Source organism: Chiroxiphia lanceolata, chromosome 1, assembly GCF_009829145.1.
Source record: "Chiroxiphia lanceolata isolate bChiLan1 chromosome 1, bChiLan1.pri, whole genome shotgun sequence".
In the NCBI taxonomy this organism is placed as follows: domain Eukaryota; kingdom Metazoa; phylum Chordata; class Aves; order Passeriformes; family Pipridae; genus Chiroxiphia; species Chiroxiphia lanceolata.
The window spans coordinates 139,683,144-139,704,177 of NC_045637.1; the positions used below are offsets into that span (position 1 = coordinate 139,683,144).

At 35.4% G+C, this 21,034-nt stretch overlaps 1 protein-coding gene across 3 annotated transcripts in view; it reads right to left on the reverse strand.

Moving 5' to 3' along the window:
* The window catches only part of ARMC4 (armadillo repeat containing 4), a 78,713-nt gene that overhangs the window by 40,119 nt on the left and 17,560 nt on the right, over positions 1-21,034 (reverse strand). For all 3 annotated transcript variants that reach the window (XM_032705521.1, XM_032705540.1, XM_032705530.1), the window contains exons 11-16: positions 11,873-12,019; positions 11,385-11,594; positions 10,998-11,222; positions 8,883-8,993; positions 8,256-8,410; positions 4,680-4,922 (exon numbers count right to left, since the gene is read on the reverse strand). In XM_032705521.1, coding sequence (XP_032561412.1) covers positions 4,680-4,922; positions 8,256-8,410; positions 8,883-8,993; positions 10,998-11,222; positions 11,385-11,594; positions 11,873-12,019 — 1,091 coding nt within the window. The remainder of the gene's footprint in view (positions 1-4,679; positions 4,923-8,255; positions 8,411-8,882; positions 8,994-10,997; positions 11,223-11,384; positions 11,595-11,872; positions 12,020-21,034) is intronic.

Consider the following 21,034-nt stretch of genomic DNA (forward strand, 5'->3'; position numbering starts at 1 on the left):
CTCATAAAATTTGATATAATATGATATTTAGTTGATATAAAAATCTTAATGTTTAACACTTAATTATTCAGATATTTAAGTGCTTTATAGAATAGCTGATCATCATGTATGTAATGTATCTAATGTACAGGACACTATCATTAATAGTCAAAATCTTAACAGGCATGAAACTCATCCAAAATAGAAATATAAACTTTATTGTAAGTAATTGCTGTCTGGTGCTTCACTATAAGTACATAACAATATATAAATATGTGGAGCTCCAGTGCAAGAGCCCACTGTTGTGGTTCTATTCCTTCACACAGCTGAGCCATCTCACAAGAGAACTGGACCAGTTCTTGTAATTCAAAGCTCTGTACTTCATCATATATTGATCTGATTTGATCACTGATACAATTTAGAACAGGTGTAGATTATTCTGCTCCTCAGAATAACCAAAAGTAGTTGCACTGGCAGTTAGAAATGGCTGGAGTGAAGAGGCACTCCTGTGCTGGCCAGACACCATTAGAGCAGAGGTGAAGGGATAGGCAGCTGGCATCACTCCTACCAAAAGGCAACTGCAAGGTGTATGACCAAAACATCTTCCTGCTTTCCACACAGAACCACTGATGTATGGTGTACATAGAATAGGTCTTATGGGCAAAAAATTTTAATGTGGTTAAACTCTTTCAGAGATTAGTGGAATGTTTAGTATTGCAGTGAATTGGTATTTGCTATCTGACCAGAGCAGATAACTTAACAAGATATTTTTTGTTGACTTCTGTTGTCTATTCACAGGCAAAAGTTGCTTAACACAGGCTTTTTAAATTATTTAAGAATTTTGATATCATGAAAACATTGAACATCATGAGCAAGACATGGGTCACAATTCTAACAATTTACTTTGCTTTTTTAAATATATCTGAAACTAGCAAAGCTGTTAATCCTAAATAATACTTATCTTTCAAATTAAAACTTAATATTGAACATTTCCAGTAGTAACATTGACATGAATTGCTTAAATACACATACATACACGCAGCTTAGACATCTGTTTGTCATATCTATCATCTTTCTCTGTTACAATGTTGTTTGCCAAAACTTTGAGAACTCTAGTTTAATTGCCTGCCAATTAAGACCACAAACGCAAATGTAAATAAACAAAGTTATACTGACTCTGTATTGTGCTCACTGGTAAGATTACAGGGTTTAAATCTGGCAGAATGTAATCTCGTCTTTTTTGAAACCACAATTTAGCATTTTCCTTAAAACTTTCACTAGTTGCTGTGGACTGCTTTGATAAATAGTATTGTATACCAGTGACTCAAACTCCATCTGTTTGGCTAAAATAACTGTACGTTTCAGTTTCTAATATTCTAAATCCTCAGTTTAGAACACTAGCAATGAAGTCTATGGGTTTTCAAATGGAGAAGGCAAATGAAAATAAAGTGGCAGTCAAAGAATAAGCACCAGACCTTTGGTTTTAGTAAGAGAAAAAGAATAATTACAAAAAGTTCCTCAAAAAGATAAATATACATTAAAAAAAGTACTGCAGCATCTCTGTCATGGCAGTGTAGCATGGAGAACAGCTTCACGCTGTCCACAAAGAAGTAAGAAAGTTCAGTCACATAATTATGCTTTTTTTAAGATAAGTCAGCTTATTTTTGGCTCTGATGGAAGCTGGCTGCTATTCTTTATTTTAAATAGCTCAATAGAGCCAATAAGAATCACTTAATTGCTTGAAGTTGCCTTGAAGTAAAGGATTGGTGCAGAAAAGTAACACTAGTGTATTTTCCATTCAGTAGTTGTAGAAGTTATAGTGTCAGCCAGAAATGGCTGCAATAAATGGCAGAAATAAAATACACAAAACACACGTAGATGTAGATTCACTTATGCTTATCTACTAGTCTCTCTTCATCAGTGCAGGCTTCCTCCATGGAACATAAGAAAATTGTACAGCATTTCCCTCAGAATTTAACTCCACTGCTTCATAGAACACTCTCAGGTTTTATAATCCATAATAATATTTTTTTCTTATAATAAACCCATCCTCTTCATAACACATCCTTGAATCATTCACAGAAATTATGTGAGCCCTACACTTGGTCTCTATGGTTTCCACATACCTACTGCTGCAAGAATAACCACATTCAAAATAGAAGACTGCTCAACTGAATATTTAGTTTCTAACCCACACTTTGTTAAACATACATGAAATGTAAGAATATATCTGAAAATTCTAAATCGTTATGAGATCCTACTTTTATATTTGTCTGCTTTTTTTCCTAGGTTTCTAGTACCTATGGAAGTCAATGATAGCAGAATTCAGAAAAATCATCATAGTTTTCAAAATTTCTGTAATGCCAAACTAAAAAAGTAACCCTATAAACAGAGCCTGTCTGTACCACATGACAAAGAAAACAAGTCTCAAAACCAGCCAAATTTGTCAACATAAAGCCTAACAGTAGAGCAGAACTGCTCACCTAGAACCCGTCAAGACATTCTGAGAAATAAGTGATTATGAAATGAGGAATATAATGGGGTTCCATCTAGATGAGTAAGAAAGACCATAAACAGCTAAGTATCAACCTGCAATGGAAAGTTCTCATCACCTATATACACTTGCAGGCTTCAAGTGGCTTTGCTTTGCTTCTTTTTAGAAGATAATCTTGGCACATCTCCATATCCTTGTTCAGATGTGCCTTTTTGGTTAAAAACTTCAGAAAACGTTTACAGAAAGAGACTGAACTCCACAGCAGTTTCTAACAAGGCTGCTTATTGTTTTGGGCCCAAATTCTGTAAACGGAAAAAAGTCATACTACAGACTGTGTGTGTATATCCTTCATGTCCTTGGTGACTCATTCTTCCCCAAAAGGAGAACACATTGGATGAGGAGATACAATTTCAGCTTCTGTTGTACTGGTCTGAGAGGTGGAGAAAGGAGAGGAATAGATGTACTTTTTTTCGTTGTTGCTTTTAAGTGCTCTCAACCCTGTGAGAGGTAGAGCACTCAAGCAAATCATTTAAACATGTGAACAGTTACACTGCTGTCAATGTTTTAGTTAAGCATTGTTTTTAAAAAATTTGCTGGGTTGGTATCAAACTTATCCCCATTGGGATGAATCACACTTCGGGAGAAGAGAGCAGCATTATCTCTTCTAGTACTACAAGCCTAGCTAGCCCAACGTGCCACAGGCTTGCTAGTAATAATAAATTTTGTGTAACAGGTTTTTTGTAGTAGTAAAAAGTATATTCTACTCTTGGAATATACTCAAGATCTTGCTTACTTGTTAATGTTTTAAGATACTTTTAAAAAGCCTTCTAGAGTTGAGAACTTCAACAGAGAATTTTTTATACGAACCAAATTTTATTCCTTTGTTCACTCTTCACAAAGTCTGTAAAATTTTGTCCCAAACAACCTGTACTCTCTCTTTCTTAAAAATAAGATGGACTTTGTTCTATCACAATTTTAACAGCAACTTGTATTCTTTTTTATGCTTATACTGAACACGTTCCAGTATGAAGCTATCCATACTGGATACTACAAGTGACAGTTCTGAGTACTAGAGTATGTCTGAGGTTTTATAAATATCAATTTATATTTATTGGCATTTAAGTTTTTCAGTATTTGCAATGCTAATTCTGTTAAGTTTTCCAGTATTTGCAATGCTAATTCTGTTAGGTTAATACATTACACTAAAGGCTGATTTTTAGTGAGATGTCATGAAAGTGATTTCATTTATTTATAGTTTTATGCTACATGGCTAACTGCTCATACAACCCATGTTTACAGTTGTGTACCATCCAGCCTTTTGCCACTGGGTGACAGCCAAAGCATGAAAACAAAAGCCCTATTCAGGAAAAGAATCCCCTGCACTGCTATATGAATATCAAGTGAATTATGCAAATCAGGACAGGAGGAGCTTAATAAAACTCTCTTTCTGACCTTCCTTATGTATATGGAGGGAAATATGCCGAGAATCTTGAAGTAAATATCCCTGTAAGGGAACTGTAAGTGCAGTAAATGCTGACCTCAACATTTAATTGGAACACTTAATCATAAAACTCAAGAATCTTTGTAACTTATACAAATCTATACCACAAAATCAAAGACAGGAACAACTCTCTCAGTAAAAAGACATCCTTTTTCTTTGGTTTTGCAAAGGAATAAGAGGTGAGAAAATGGTCCAAAACTGTCCAAGTTCACAAAACGAACGATGGAAGAGGACAAAAAACAAAATACTAGAAGTGTGCTACTTCAAAAAATTTATTTTCATGACAGTAAATGGGCACATTTCCTTTTTAGAATAACTTTCTCTAATTTAGCCTTTGTGATTATTATTTATGATTTGATAACAGACGTAAAAGGACAAGGCAAAATACATACCTATCATGCAGCACTTCAAAATGGTGCTTTGTAATTTTGAATTTTAAGTTTAATAAAAATCAATTTAATAAAGGTTAAATTGGTTTTCCTCAAAATGCAAAAGATATATATATATATATATATAATATACGTATTTCCTTAATAATGTTTTTATACAGTACATTCACAGGAGGCTGTAACTAACCCACAGAATCCTGAAAAAAAACCAAAAAGTAAAATATCCTTTTAGGTCAGATTAGAATTGACTATATTTGCATCAGAATTACTAATTTTTTTTTAAATATTTAAAATGCTATATATAGTAATAACTCACATCATATTTTCAGTTTCTGTTGCACATGCTCCTACTGCTTTGTTGACATTCACAAGTAGTGCCTGATCCGTTGCAGTTAGCAACTTCACTAAAGGTGGTATTCCACCACATCTGCGGATAGTACCTCGATTTATTTGCTCTTGGCAACATTCTCCCAGTGCTCCAACGACATTTATAAGGACTTCTTCAGGCTGATCAGTAAGCAGTCCTACCAGAGTTTCTATGGTTTGATATTCCCGAAATCTAAAAGACAGCAATAAACCCTAAGTTATTATTTTCAGTATGTTACCATTATATATTTAATTTTATAATTAAAGTATCATTATTATTGAAGTACAATGTTTAATTTCTGTATGTAAAATCATCTTGCTGAAGAAATCCTAATACAGGTAAGCCATTCCAATCACTCAGAATAAGTGTGACATAGAACCTACTTTTCTCATGACATTTCTCTAATTTAGTTATCTAGGAATCTCTTGAGTAGTTTGAGGGTTTTCTAAACCTTGATGTGTGGATGCAACATCTATAAATAGCTGAAACAAACCAGAGGACTGGCAATTACTATGCTATCTTGACCTCAGTATTTTTCCTGCTATGTTAACAATAGCTAGAGTAGTGGTCTACCAGACCCTTCTCCACCTCTGTGAACCAAAGGATCACGAGCCTTTAGAGAGTTTGCCCTGAGCAGTTCTATACTTAGTTCAGGCCTAATACATTGCATTTTCCTAAGGTCAGACTCATAGGTCTAGTACACCTCTACTGTACTATGTTAGATTCCAATCTGAAATTAAGAAATAAGGTGACAGAAATTTGATTTGATTGCTGTATTAATACTTTCCTCATTCTTCATAAAACTTTTGGTACTGTAAATCAAAAATATGGTTTTTAAAAATCCTGGAGGTCCTATCCTACAAAGAGATGTGTGCTAAACCTCAGAAGTCCATCTTTCAGAACAGGATGTTTTCCTCAGTGCTAGAATCATCTTCTAAGTTTGTTTTGTTCAAAACTTAAGAGAATTATTTACACTTAAATACTGTATCTTCCTTTCATACATTTTCTGACACACCTTGACAGTTTCACTTGGTATATCAAGCTAGATCTAACATGTATCTAATCTAATTATCAGAGATAATTTCTCTGAGGGTACTGAGTTCTCATTTGTGCTTCCCTCCCAGCCCCTACCTTTTGGGAGTATCTACTTGAGCTACAAAAACTGTATTTTCCAAGAATCAGTTGCACATGTGGCTTTTCTTTCATACAAAAAAAAAAATTTAATATTTCTGAGATTTTTATGGCAGACTGGAGCTGTTTCAATAAAAATTAATCTTTCCAAGCTGGATTATCAGCATAATAATTAAAGTAACTGAGAAATGAGAAACTTTCTTTTTTGGTTATCCAAACCTTTGCTTAAAGGGAAATCTTCCTTTCTTTGTTCACTATAACTTGGAAGTATCCCTATAATCATTTTTTTTCCAGAGTAAACATCAACAGCATGAATAAAAGAGCAATAACGTAAGCAAGTAATTTAAAAAAAAAAGAAAAACAAAGCAAAACAAAAAACCACCAAACTGATTTTCTCTGGCTACTTTTTCTGCGTTGCACATCAACTGCTTCACAGATGGAACGACAGGAGCTGGCTCTGCCACAGGCAGGCTGCACTCTGACAGAGCTGCTGGCTCGGGCCATCTTGTGTCCAGAAGCAGAACGGCTCCTTGCACACAAACTGCAATCTGAGCTGGACAGGTTTAGGCACCTGTATCAGCTCACTGCTGAGTCAGCACATCACCTCAGCAATGTGCTTCAGGTATAGGAAATCCTGTGGAGCACTTTGAAGGTAATTAAGTGTCCCCGCAGGAACCAGCAGGATTTGTTAGTGCCAGACTCAAGCTCATCCCTCCAGATCTACTTAGCTGTTTTCATATCGACCTCACTCCCTTTTCTTTAGTGCCCTCCCATCTTGAGTCTGGACACAGTTTTAATGCTTCAGACTCAGCACTACATAATACATGAATTCAGCTGGAGCTGTGCCTGGCTAGTAACCTTTGTGGAGCACCAAGCACTTGCCAAAGATATGTGAGTAGCCCAACAAAAATCTGTTTGCATTTGGACAGAATTATTGGCTACAGCTATACTAATAAATAAAACAGGCAAGGGCTCATTCTCTAGCCCTGAGGACGAGAAGTACAACATAGCATCCATATGGCTAAAACCTCTTCTCCTCACAACTCAGGGCGGCCTCGCCCATTCTGCCTAATGGAAACAATCTGTTGCCTGCACTGTTCCCAAGGAGTGTCTGGGCATTGTCTGGGACAGTGCTTGCTGGCACAGGCCAAACTGTGTAAGGGACTGTGCTGGCAGTTGAACAGTATGGATAGTTCCTGAACCCTGAAAGATTTGGCCCTGTTCAGTTTACTAGTAGAGAGAGAGCCATTCAGTCTGTCTCATCATTGATTGATCCAAAATCAGGATACCTCTGTGCAGATACCCAAAGCCCACAGAAAAGAAGGATATACCCTTCTGCAAAGTTAGGTTACCATACAATCAAAAATGCAAAAAGCAGTAGGACAGCAGTAGAAGATGTAAAGACTGTGGGTTTGGGAACTCAACAAAGACAGTAAAAAAGCCAGAATGTAAACACTTAGAGTGGAAATCTTCCTAATTTTTATCTAGCCTTTATCTATATTTGTGCTTAGTACACTAAAATAAGGGCTGCAGGAAGAGCTTACCTCTTATTTATACTCTTTCTAACATATGAATCTTGCATTCTTTTGTACAGAACAGCATAACTTCTAGGAAACCTAACACATATGCAGCAGAGCCAGCTTTTTTTAGAGGTAAGGTGCATGAATATGGTAAATTAATTTTAGATGAGGACATCAAGTATTCTCAATCATGAAGCTGTTCCATGAAAGGTGGAGGGTGATAACTCATGCTGTCACATTCTCAGACAATTACTCAGGACCTTGGTACAGAGAGGTTGTAGGTACCTATGGTAGGACTCTCATCAGTTAATTCCACTCATTTAGAAGCTGGGTCTCCAGACTAAGCTACTTTCCTGAGACCCTTCTGTAGTCAACAAAAGCAGCATCGAGACTAACTATCCTAAACTCCAATATATTTCTAATACGTATTAGACATCTACCCTAGAATGACACCATTTGCTCTCTGTCTCTCTTGATGTAAGACATTAAAGTGTACTAAGAACTCTGTCTACCATGCAGCAGTGATTCCAGCTTGTAAGCTACATGGAGGAGAGAGGATATCAGATATGTCCATGTATCAAATGTTTAGTATGCGCTAGTACACCTCCCGACTCAGTGTCCTATGTCTTAGCTATTCTTTAGAGGCATTGCTTGTCTCCATTGACTCTTGACATTCTAGGATCTGAACACTGTCCACCGTGCCCTGATGAGGTCAGGTGGCAGTTTTTTAAGTACTATGAAACCTAAGCTGAAAGTCCAACTGATTATAAAGAATGTTTTTGAAGAACCATGACACAACAATTCTGAAAAAAATAGAGGCCCATAAAATCAAAACACAATCATGTAATAAATGCTTGTAAAATTAAACTGTTACTTTGACACGTTTTCTATACTGATAGCACATTTCCAGATTGCTCCTGTCACAGCTGCCAGAAGTTTCTTGTTTTCAGAGTTATCAAGCAGAATAGAGAGTGGTTGTAGACCTCCATGTTGTCTAACCAGGTCACGTATTTGTTTATCTTCTGCACACTATACAAAACAATTAAACATATACATTATATAAAAATGTGTAAAATTATGTCTTCAAAAGCTAGCTGTATTACATTGTAACTAGTAAAATCTAATACAGAATAAAACAAATATTGTATTAAAGTACCTGAAAATGCTAACAACTCACTAAGAGAGTTTGACAGTAAACTGCTACTGTATATGCAGCAGTGCTTATACTGTCACATTGTCCACTTTATGAGCAAACAAACATAAAAAATCCAAAGAGGCTTCTCTCCATTGGCTACCTGTGCAATTTAGGACTTGCACAAAAGAAGAGCAAGTAGGAACTTAACTACAATATTAAATATGCAGTTAAAATATTCACAACATTTTTATAAAGTAATTTCTTACATATTAGAGAAATAGTGAAATTAAGAAATATTAAAACCGACAACCACATGAAAACAAGGGGCTAATCCTGGCTCTGATCTACTGATTATAATAAAATTACCTTAAATATGGCACTTGCACAATGCATCTGAAGCTCCTCATGTTCACTACTCAAATTTTTCACCAGGTTCTCAATCATTCCCTCTGTCTTTATTGCAAGCCTGTAACTTGGCTAAAAAGATAAACTGCATCTTTTAAATCCAGTATATTAATAGTTAATAGGTCACAATAATAATATAGTGCTACAATTCTAGGGTTTGGTATTGAGAAGTCTTGTACTTTGTAAAAAGCACAAGTAATCATTGCCTTGAAAATACTACTCAGGATCTCAAAGGTAAGCAAGTATAGAAATTCTCCGTAGTGCTCTTCCAATCACCTGTAAAACCAGGTGCTGCAATGCCTATTGTGTAGCCACTTGGCTTAAAGAGAATGCAGAATATTGTGAAAGGTGTCCAGACTCCCTGCTCAGAGACAAGAAAGTAAAAGGTGCTTCAGAACGGGATCAAGAAGTACCCACCCACTTCATTGATAACCAACAGATCTATACCTAGAACAAGGTTACAAAAACAGGCATTGTAACAGGGGATCATTGTTCAAGAGAGGGGAAATATCATTTTAAGAGATGCATTTAGTATTCTTTCCAAGTTAGGCCAGACACGAACCCTCAAAAATGTCACCTTCTCAATATAGACTTATTTAACCTGAAACCTGCCAGGTTTGTGTCTCATGCAACATGCCTAAATTTGTGTAATTCAAGAAACTAATTTTTAAATTCAAGAAACTAAATTTTTACAGCATTCAATAATGTAAACTCTTTTGAAAACTCATGTCTTCCGTGTCTCGAATTCTCCAAGAGAACGTATTTATATTTTTTACCTGAAGTGCAACACACCCTACTTTCAAATATGATTCTACAAATGGAGGTATAGAATCATAAAAAATTAGAATAATTTAGATTGGAAAAGACCTTCAAGACCTTTGAGTCCAACCATTAACCCAGCACTGCCAAGTCCACCTCTAAACTATGTCCCTAAGTGCCACATCTACGTGTCTTTTGAACAGGTCCAGGGATGGTGACTCAACTACTTCCCTGGGCAGCCCGTTCCAACGCTTGACAACCCTTTCAGTGAAAAAATTTTTCCTAATACCCCAACTAAACCTCCTCTGATTCAATCTGAGGCCATTTTCTCTGGTCCTATTGCTTGTTAGCTGGGAGAAGAGACCAATCCCTATGTCGCTACAACCTCCTTTCAGGCAGCTGCATGGAGTTATCAGATCCTCCTTATCTCCTTTTCTCCAGGCTAAACAACCCCAGCTCCCTCAGCTGCTCCTCATCAGACTGGTGCTCCAGATCCTTCTCTAGCTCTGCTGTCCTTCTCTGGACTCCAGCACCTCAAAGTCTCTCTTGAAGTGAGGGGCCCAGAACTGACAGGATTTGAGGCGCAGCATCAGTAGTGCCGAGAGGGGGTGATCACTGCCCTGGTCCTGCTGGCCACGCTATTGCTGATACAGGCCAGGATGCCACTGACCTTCTTGGCCACCTGGGCACAATCTAGCTCATGTTCAGTCACTGTCAACCAGCACCCCGAGGTCCTTTTCTGCCAGGTAGTTTTCCAACAACTGTTCCCCCAGTCTGTAGCACTGCCTGGGGTTGTTGTGACCCAAGTGCAGGACCCGGCATTTTGCCTTGTTGAACCTCATACCATTGGCCTCAGCCCATGGATCCAGCCTGCCCAGATCCCTCTGCAGAGCCTTCCTGCCCTCCAGCAATTCAACATTCCCACCCTACTTGGTGTTGTCTGCAAACTGACTGAGGGTGCCCTTGATCTCGTTGTCCCCATCACTGATAAAGATATTAAACAGAACTGTCCCAGTCACGTAATCACATATATGGTCGTGGTAAAAAATATTTGTATTTGAATTTAAAAACTGAATATACTCAAAGCTGTGAAATCTGCCGTGGTTCACATACTACTCCCAGCCATTTAAATAAAAAATACATGGCCTTTACTTCATTACAAGCTGTGACCTTCTCAAAAACACTTCGATCACACAAAGCATCTACTTCCTGATGGGATAACTGCCCCGATTTAAGTGACATTAAAATGTAATACTTCCTTTTAGTAGGCAATTGTTTTAATGCTTAGAAATAACTTAGCTATACGTGTTTACTTACCTCTGAGGCACATTCTTGTAGTGTTCCCACTACTGGGATTAAGATGTTTGCATCTGAGCATTTGAGCCATGTAGCTAACAATGGAATGCCACCAGCTTTACGGATTGCTTTCTTATTTTTGGTGCTTTTGCTGCAGCTCCAGAGTGCCAAAGCACTACAGCGTGCTATTTCAGTATCTTTGGCTTGGTATGGTGTTCCCACTGAAACACACTCCAACAGCCCAACCTAAAAAAACCCATATTTTTTAATATCTAAAGGGAAGTTTGATATTATACTGCTTTTTAATTATGGTAAGTACTACCACAATAATCACGTATATAACACATGATGTATTTTTTTAACAAAAATACACATATGACAAGGGTACAAATTTTAATGTCTGCTTACCAATTTCCTGATTCCTCCATATTGCCTTACTGTCTTTCGTGCTCGTTTAAATCTAGCAACATGAGCAATTGTTTCAGCTGCCAAACATTTTAGATCTTTATCTGGAGAGTCCAGTATTTTCACCATGATCTCTAAGCCCCCAAGATCTGCAATTGCATGTCTGATCAGTATATTTTGACTAATTTCCTTCAGGATTTTTAATGAACCAGTCTAAATAATGGGAAAAAACAGATGTTAAACATTATTTAATTATAAAAAACATTACCACTGTTTAAAATGCTGGGTTATCTAAAACATCTTATCTTTCATATTTAAGAAACTGAAAGTCAAAGAAATTGATTTCTTTCTCAAAAATATGAAGAAAAAAGAAAATAGAGGAATGAGTAAAGAAAGAAATCAATTTTCTTTACACTCTATAACTTTGAAAATTGAAACAATATTCTAATAGAAAGGGCATATTCATAGATCTATTTGACAAAGCTGCTTACCTGACAGTTAGTTTCTTCTGTATCAAGTAAATTAATTAACACTTCAAGACATCCAGTGTCTTTGAAAGCCAGCTGACACGATTCTTGAGCCATATTGAAATCTCTCATTGAACACAGTGCGATTACAGTAGCCGTTGGATCACCTGCCTAAAATAAAGCAAATAATTAACAAATCTGTAAAGTGCTCTTATTATAAAACGTAATCACTTCCACTCATACTACTAAAATCACTACTAAAGAAGAAACATGTTAGAGTATTTTGATTCTATTGTGTTAAAAAACACAGACATAGAAAGAAAGGGAATTATTGATAAAGTCTGTAAATGTCATAAAGATTCAAGTGAGTGAATAGCTCAGGTGACAAATGACTAATATGGCTTTCTGTGAATGGACCAGTAAAATAGGCAGTCAAGTATTGTGAGCTTTGTACAAGTGTTTGCAGATAGCAAAAGAACACTGAGTGAAGATACAGACATTTCAGAGATCCTGTCTGCATTTTTGCATTGGTATTCCAGAGACTCCAACAGGAATCTTTCATTGTGGATATTTCAGAGGATTTTCTTTCCGAGACTGAAGCCCCTGTAGAAAGTGTTTATTAAAAAACCCTGACATTTATGAACAATAACAAATTGCCACTATTAGATAATATTCAGCTGAGTTATAAAGGAAACAGTATAACAGTTGATTCAGCAGAGGTGGCACATGTCCCCTCACTTCAAACTGCCCTGTTACTGTCCTGTGAAACAACAAATGTTATGTCAACTTCGGAAACAGCTCAAATGTTATCCAAGGCCTTTTAGCCAAAAATATGCGCTGGACAAATTGGTAGATTGTAATAAAGAACAGAATTAGCAGTCAGTGAATATAATATTCTTGCAACAATATGATATACTTAGAGCTACAGAGAATCTCTTGCAAAAGTCACCAAGCTGTGGCAATGGAGATCCAGTTGATATATCCAAGCGGACTCCATAAGGATTTTGACAAAGTCAAAAAAGGAAAGACCTAAGAAAAGAAACTAAGCCACTGTATTATAATAGGAAAGACCATTATTTGGATTGGAAAGAATGACTGAAGGACAGGAAACTGAGGATAGGAGCAAAAAGTCAGTTCAATAAAGGGATGTGATTTAGTGGAGTTTCGTGGATCCATGTTGAAGTTATGTGATTCAACGTACTCGTAAACACCCAGAGAAATGGAAGGACTAGTTAAGTGACAAAGTTTGTTGACAATATTATAATTCAGGACCTGTTGTGACAAGCTGCTAAAAAAATTACTAGGACTAAGAGGGCAGTAAAACAGCAAATGAGAAAATGAGAAATTATGCACATCAGAAAAAGTAATCCTAACTCCACAGATGAAATGATAGTTTTTCAGCTGACCATTAAAAATTAGAAATGATATCTTGAGGCTGGGGGAGATGGAAAACAAATAAACAGAATATTGGGACTTATTTGGCAACAAATATGGAACAGAGAATGTCACTATACCACAGTATAAATCTACAGTTCACATACAACTTAAAAACTTCATGCAATTCTACAGCTTCCCCCTCAGGAAGGTTACTATAGCACTGGAAAACTTTCAGAAAAGAGCAGCTAAGACAATCCAAAATTTTTTTAGTCTAAGAGAAGGACACCTGAAGGGATACCATAGAGATTGACAGTGTTAGGGATGGCCTTGAATAGGACAGAGGGGTTGACTGTCCTATGTTTCTTTTAATACAATCTCCTTTCATAATGAGGTATAATAGGGTTAAGGTAGCTGGTTCTTCAAATAAGGTAAAAGACTAGTGGAAGTAGTTGTGAAATGATTCTGTGAAAGTTAAAAATTTTTACTGAAGGTCAATAAAAACATAAATATGTCATTCAATTCTTAACCTCCCGCGTTAAAAACAAGTGGCAGCTTGAGAGTATTAGAAAGCTGTGTTTGCCCTGGGCAATCTTTGGTGGTACTGGGTTTCTTCTGCCTTGATGGACTATGATAAGAACAGTGTTTCACACTGCTATAGGTTATATAGTCAAGTTTCCCACATTTGTGAAAATCAGAAGTCAGGACATCAGAATGCAAAAGATGAACTTTAACCACAGAAAACTTCCATCCTGATCATCATGTCTCCCCTCCTGTTGCAGTCAGGTTATTGGGATACATTGCCTTTTGATCTGCCCAATACAGGGGGGTTTGAAGGTCACACAAATAATGAAAACAGGATATAACTTGAAGAGTTCTGTTTTGGAAACAGTATATAAAACAGACTAGGGATGTTGGATATGAATTTGAGATTACAGTGTAATATTTGATTAAAAGGATGAATTTTGGGATATATAATTGGAAGAACTGCATAGGAACATACATATTCTCTCTTTTTAGGCACTTAGGCACTTGTGCAATTACCACTGAAATTCTGTGTCTAATTTTCCTTTTAACTGTTCTAGAAGGAAAGTGAAAAGTTGGAGATGATTCAGAAAAGAAAAATTCAAATTATTGTAAGCCTGGAAAACAGTTGCATTAAGAGAGACACGAGGAATACTATTTAGTTTATTAAAAAGTAAATTAAGGTATGAATCATTCATAGTGACTAAATAAATCTATTACGAATAGGAGCGTGATCATAGAGAGCTCTACATTCTAGCACAGAGATTTGATGATTTGAAGTTAAAGGTACTAAAACTTAGATGAGGAGCAAAGTGCAAGTTTTCCATTGTGTGGTTAATTATCCTTTGGAAGAAATTATTTAGGAGTGATGATAAGTTTTCCATCAGTGGAAATTTTTCAGTCAAGATTGGAAGATTTTCTAAACAATAAGCTCTATTTCAGTCACTGCTACTAGACTTAAAGCAAGGAAAAGATCAAAGAACACAACACAGAGAGTTAAACCATATGACAGTGGATTCTTTTGAACCTATAATAAAGGTTTAGTGTTAACAAAATCAGGGATGGACCAAGCTGAATGGAAATTAGGAGGGCTGAGCTACCATGTAGCTGCAACAGAAGCTGAAGCACATGAACAATGCCAACTGTGGAAGTTACAATTTGGAATACCTAGTAAAACAAATTACAGTATCCACCTTCTGCATGCCTCTGAATTCTAGGGAAGCTTTGGATCCCACCCAGATCTGAACTGTGCTGCCCAAGCCCATCTCTTCTAAATGACACTTTTGAATCTGTAAAGGACTTTTAGCCAACCCCTTCCAGTTGTGCACATCATAATGAAATACAGAATACTGAAAAACTGAGTAAAGTTTGCTAATATGAAACAAGTAGATCTAGCAAAAACCAAATATTTAAATTCAACATGCTCTTCCTACAGTTAGGATAAATGTAGTAGAGAATCGCAAGTGAAAAAATCCAAAAAGAATGTAAGAACTACTTCATAAAGTTTGAGACCAGTAACTCACATCAGACAAAACACTTCTGCTAATCAACAAAGTGTATGCTGATAGTACTTCATAATTTTTACTTAAATGTCTCATAGCTATAGATATATACAGAATTTCCCCACAAAAAAATATTTAAATATAAAGGTAATTTTTAAACATCTGTAGCATATAGTGTGCTAAAGGAAGATGCCCACAACTTTTTTAAGTTATCTTTTTTTAATCATCGTTATCATCTTGACTTCAGAAGAATGAAATGTGTCTTGCTTTAATAACATATTTTCATCTAATTTGAAAATATGTCCCAGGGTATGAAATAGTGTAAGAATTTCCCAAATGTTTTCATAGGGAAATCAGTTTATCCACACAAACAAAACTAAATTATTTTTTTAAAAATCCATATGATATGATTTAAAGACTATATTGAATATCTTACAGATCAAAAAAACTAACAGCTCTGCTTTTATGAAATTTGTGGTCATTTCACATATCTTAGGCCTTGTTATTTACTTCGCTTTGTATAATAAAAACTTTGCAGCAGGTGTTTTAAGAGAAAACTTATCTTTTTATTATTTTACATAAATGCAGAAGTATATCACTAACCTGAAAAGTGATGTCTCTTCTTTTGCAGACTGCTTCTCCTACAGTGAAACTCCACTTATATCTAACATAATAAGCCATAATTCCCTTATCTTACATGAATAATAGTTGGCATATGATATTTAATATAGACCAGATTTTTAAAAAATAAACAACTTTTATTTTTCTTATACTAAATAAAAAATAGAACTGTATATAAAATACATATATATGCATTTTATTTTTTTGGCTTCAAAAATGAACACACCACTTAAAGTGTTTTTAATGTAAAACCACAATAAAATATTTCTCATATGTGCTGAAGCATCAGTTCCATAAAATAAGAAATATAAGTGACGGTTTCAACAATTCTTTTTTTGTTTCTTGAAGTTATCATTACAGTAAGTACTGCAGTAGTTACAAAATAGATTTTAACATGCATGGAAATAGTTACCTCTCCATTAAGTTGACATAAAATCTGCATCATGTTGTTATACCATTTGAAATCTGATATGTTGGATGCAAATAGACTCTACTGGCAGATCAACAATCAATTTTAAGGCTTGAAATTAAACACAGACTTAGTTAAAAATGTGCCTCTCTTTCTATATATTGGTATAACATATATATCCATAAATTAAACGAAAATAAACCAGTATCACCATTACACTATCAGTAAAACATCTTCTGTGCAATGTATGTGTAATGTCTCTGTTATGATACTCAGAGCTTGCAAATGACAATTACATAACTACTGACAAGATCAAATAAGAACGAAAATAAAAGAAAAACACAAGCAAATAAGGACACAAACTAAAATACAGTTACCAAGGAACACATAAGTTCAAACCATCATTTTGTTTGATATTTCTGTAATAATCAAGAGGAAAAAACCTGTTAGTCAATGGCAAGCTTTCAACAAATGAAACTAAGAAAGCTAAAAGCATTAAGGGGTCTTTTTTATGCATTAACTTTTACTGTTTTCTACTAATGTTTACTTAATGTCAGTGATGGCATAGTGAACACTGCCTATGCTAAGGACATAATTAACTAGTCAGTAAGTACTTAGATAACTTAGATGTTTTCATACTAGATGAGCTTAATAAATTCTGCTCTTTGGTGCTGAGAGAATTGGCTGATGCCATGACGAGCTTGCAGAACTGCAGATAAAAATCTGTTGCTATTAATGGAACACAATATAATCTACCAATATCACAGTGTTGCCAAACAAAAAAAGCAAACTTTACAGAGAGGCTTACACCCAGACTTGTAAGATACAAGAAATCATCCTTCTTTGGTTTGGCACTGATTAAGTGCTGTGTTCATTCTAGGTATCACACTTCAAAAAAGATACTGATAAAGTTGATAAAGACCAGAGGACATCGAAATATCTCAAAAGTATGATCTTCACAGAAAAACTGAAGGAACTGGAGCAGTTTACCCTGAGGTAGGAGGTGGTTTAAAGGACAGCTACAACGGCAATCATGCGTTCACCAGATCCAGTGTGAGTAAGACAAGAAATAATTGGGTTAAATGGCATCAGGGCTGATCTATGCTAGGAAAATAAATAAATAAATAAATAAAGGTAAGGATATTTGAATTTTTTAATATATTGCTTGCAGCACTTATGAAATCTCCACAACATGAAAGAAAAGATAGAGAGCTATTTGTCCAGAAGACACACAAAGAATTGATGCTGTTTCGGAGGCAAACAGATGGAGTCAATGACCTCCTGCATTCTGCTCTAGTCCTATTTTCTGTTGTTTATTTTTTGTGAACTTTTACTACCCTTAAATTTTGTAAATATTAAATGTTTTTGATATTTCCTTCTTTTCTTTAAAAAGAGGATTGACCCATAATAGATAATACGATTAAATACAGAGAATAGATAGTAAAATAGGCTTAAGATTTCAATAGCCCATGTCCCATCCCAATTAAACCCTTCCCAGTCAATACAAGGCTTTAAGTGTTGAAATGATGATCTCAGTTCAGCGGGCTAGGAAAGAAAGATACAAAATTTCCTTTAGAGTCATCTCTGGAAGGGATAAACACTACTAAAGTTTTTTTGCAGAGGATCTGCCAGCAGGCAGAAGCATTAGCTCTACAGGCAGTTGAGACTGCACAGGAGCTGTGCAGGAGACTGCAGGGTATCTAACCCACTCTATGGCACTCCTACCCTCCCTGTTCCTTCTGCTTGAACACTCTGACATCATAAGTGGTATAATTAGGCCACTTTGGGTGACCTACAGCAGAGATCTGCATCAGAGTTCAGAACTGTCACAATTGCCACTAGGGAAAGGACAGTTTTAAGAAAAAGGCACCACTTATACCTGGACTCAGGATACCAATGATCTTTGAGTCCTTTGACAAAATTGCTTCCTGCTACTGACCAGATGCCTTTTCCCAGTATCCCTCTTCCCCTCTTTCAACTGAAACCTGAAGGCATTATTGGAGTACAAGTAATAAAAGTACTAACAAGATTATAAAGAAGATTATTCCAAATTTGTTGCTCAATTTGTAGTAAAATGAACCTCCATGCATGGAAATATATAAACATTACAATAAAGTTACAGTGCATTTCAGTTTCTTCAGAGAAAGCAAGATTAAATAAAAAGACAATTATACAGTTTTTGGCTCACAAACATCTCTATAAATATGGTACCTATTTGAAGGGTGTTTTAATTAATTTATTTAATTTGTATTACGATTTAGAGTGAACATGACTGAATGCAACCAGAAAATGAAATATTGTTTTACTTTGCATGGCAATGTCAAGAACAGGGTTTTTTTGTTTAGATCTATGTTTGATATTTATTTTTCCAGTGTAAAAGTTTATTTCATTTACTGTATTAAGTAATTCCTGGATAGACAGAATAATGTGCCTGTCTGTGATAGCATGTCCATGACTGAGTAACAAGAAAGTAAATTGCTGTTTGTGGGCAGTTTTGTCATTCTTCTGTATAATAACACCTAGTTTTGATTACGAGTATATGTAATCAGAATGGCAATTACCATAAATTTGACAAAACTGAGACCAAACATACCAAGTCAACACATTTTTAGAAAATACTGAACAAACAAAATAGCATAATGTGATATCCAAAAGACAGTAGGTCAAATGATATTGTTATACCAGAAAATTTTCAATTAAAATTCATTAATGGAATGAAAAAACTTCTAGAACAAAAACATTGTTTAAGTGGAATCCCAGCCTAAAATATTATTAAAATACTGTCATTTTTATAAAACGAGGAGTCCAAAATAAGTAGTAAAGTATGAAACAGAATTCTTAGTTTAATACTTTGTCAGTTTTTTATTTTCTGTTAAACTTGACGCTCTCAAATCACAGGCCCTTTTGTAATTTTCTCCTGGAAAATAATTCAAAATTTAAATAAATTTTGATAAAGCATAATGAAAGACTGAGTATTGCAGTACAACATGAATAATATGCTTCAGCAAGGCAGTTTTTCTACGCTAGTGAATCTCTAAACACTCTGAGTTTTGTTATGGTTTATATATTAGTTCCAATATTTCATTTCAGTTTATAAAACATACAAGCTGCAACTTGTTAAGACATGAGTTATGGACAAGTATAACTGAGTTATGGAATAATTCCCTGACCCACTTCCTGAATCTTCTGGCGTTCTTTAGCTACAGCCTGGCAGTATGTAAACCATACAGATTAATATAAGTAAAGCCAGTGGAAAATCACAGGCATCATGAAGTCTTAAAATCCAAAACATTCACACTGGACTACAACAATGCACAGAAGCTGCAGTTTTAATTGCAGATTAATATCTTGACCCTGACCCTACACAGTGGCAGAAGTGACATATATCTCATGACCCAGATACAGTGAATATAAATTGTTGTATTTTATGAAATTGAAAAGAGTTTCCAAACAAAAGAATAAGTCCATTATTTTCTGCACGAACCAGAAGGTTTTGTTAGGCAACCGTTGATTCTGTCTTGAAAACTCTTCCAAGAAATGTATCCATCCCCTTAGCTTTCCTTTTCTGATTCATAGTAATTGGATTCTACTATAGAGAAGGCAAGACTCTAACAGTTCATGTGCAAACATATGAACTTTTACTTCACTGGACTAGGAATAATAGATTTCCTAGTAACTTCTCAAACCTCAAACTTGGAAGGAAGTGAAATGGTGACCCCAAAACCACAGAAAACCTGGCCAAGGTAATATATAATATCTCTAACAGTGCAAGTTTATCTTCTACTTTTTTGTGAAAGTTTCAGTTTAGGAGTGTATTTCTTCCCCAGTTGCATCTGGGCAATTTTGTTAAGATGCTTCATCTAAGGAAAATAAAGCATATATGTTTTTAAAAAGAACATGCTAAAATTAGAAGGAAATAGAATTGAATGAGAAAAGGGTCTAGGATTAAATTTTAAAAAGAAAAAATCCTACACAAACAGCACTACTGTTACCAGTATTTTAACACTGAATTTAACATTGTAAACCCTGACTGGAGGCTTTGAGATGAGACATATGCTGTCCATAATACAGATGTACTATTGACCTTGTGTGACAGTATCAGACCTGCCTAAGCAATTTTGATTTTGCCTAGTACTTGGCTCACAAAGAGGATAAAAGCCTTGATGTTATTACAGCTATTTTAATTTTATGTATCCAACTAATTTGGGAAACCAGTGGAAGTGAATCTGAGGAGAAAATTTAATGAGGTTGAACTAGGAAGGATCTGTGCCTCTACAGACTACTGGAGAGCTAACACACTGTTGAAACAGAAAAGACATTTTAAGCTAGCAAAAAAAAAAGATTTTGCAAGAAAAACAAAATGATAGCAATAGTTTATGAAGAACTAAGAGACAGATGTCCTCTGGAGAAATAAAACAAAAACAGGGCTTAGTGAGAGAATAGGAAAAACAAATATAGATGAAGACATGGCTGAAGCAGAGGCTTGCCTCTGAAATAACTGTGTGTATAGTGAGCTGTGATTAAATTGAGCCTAGTCAATGTGGAACACCTAAAAACAATGAAGAATATTGTTCTGTCTACTTAAAACTCTTTGTAGCTTTCAGACATAATTCTTTAGGAAAGATAATGATTCGATTATCTACTTTGTGAATATAAAGCCTGAAGTCACATTCAGACAGCTCTGGCAATTTACTATTATTTTAAAGGTACTATAGTTACAGTGTCAAAACCATAGTTCATTAATTTAATTACCTG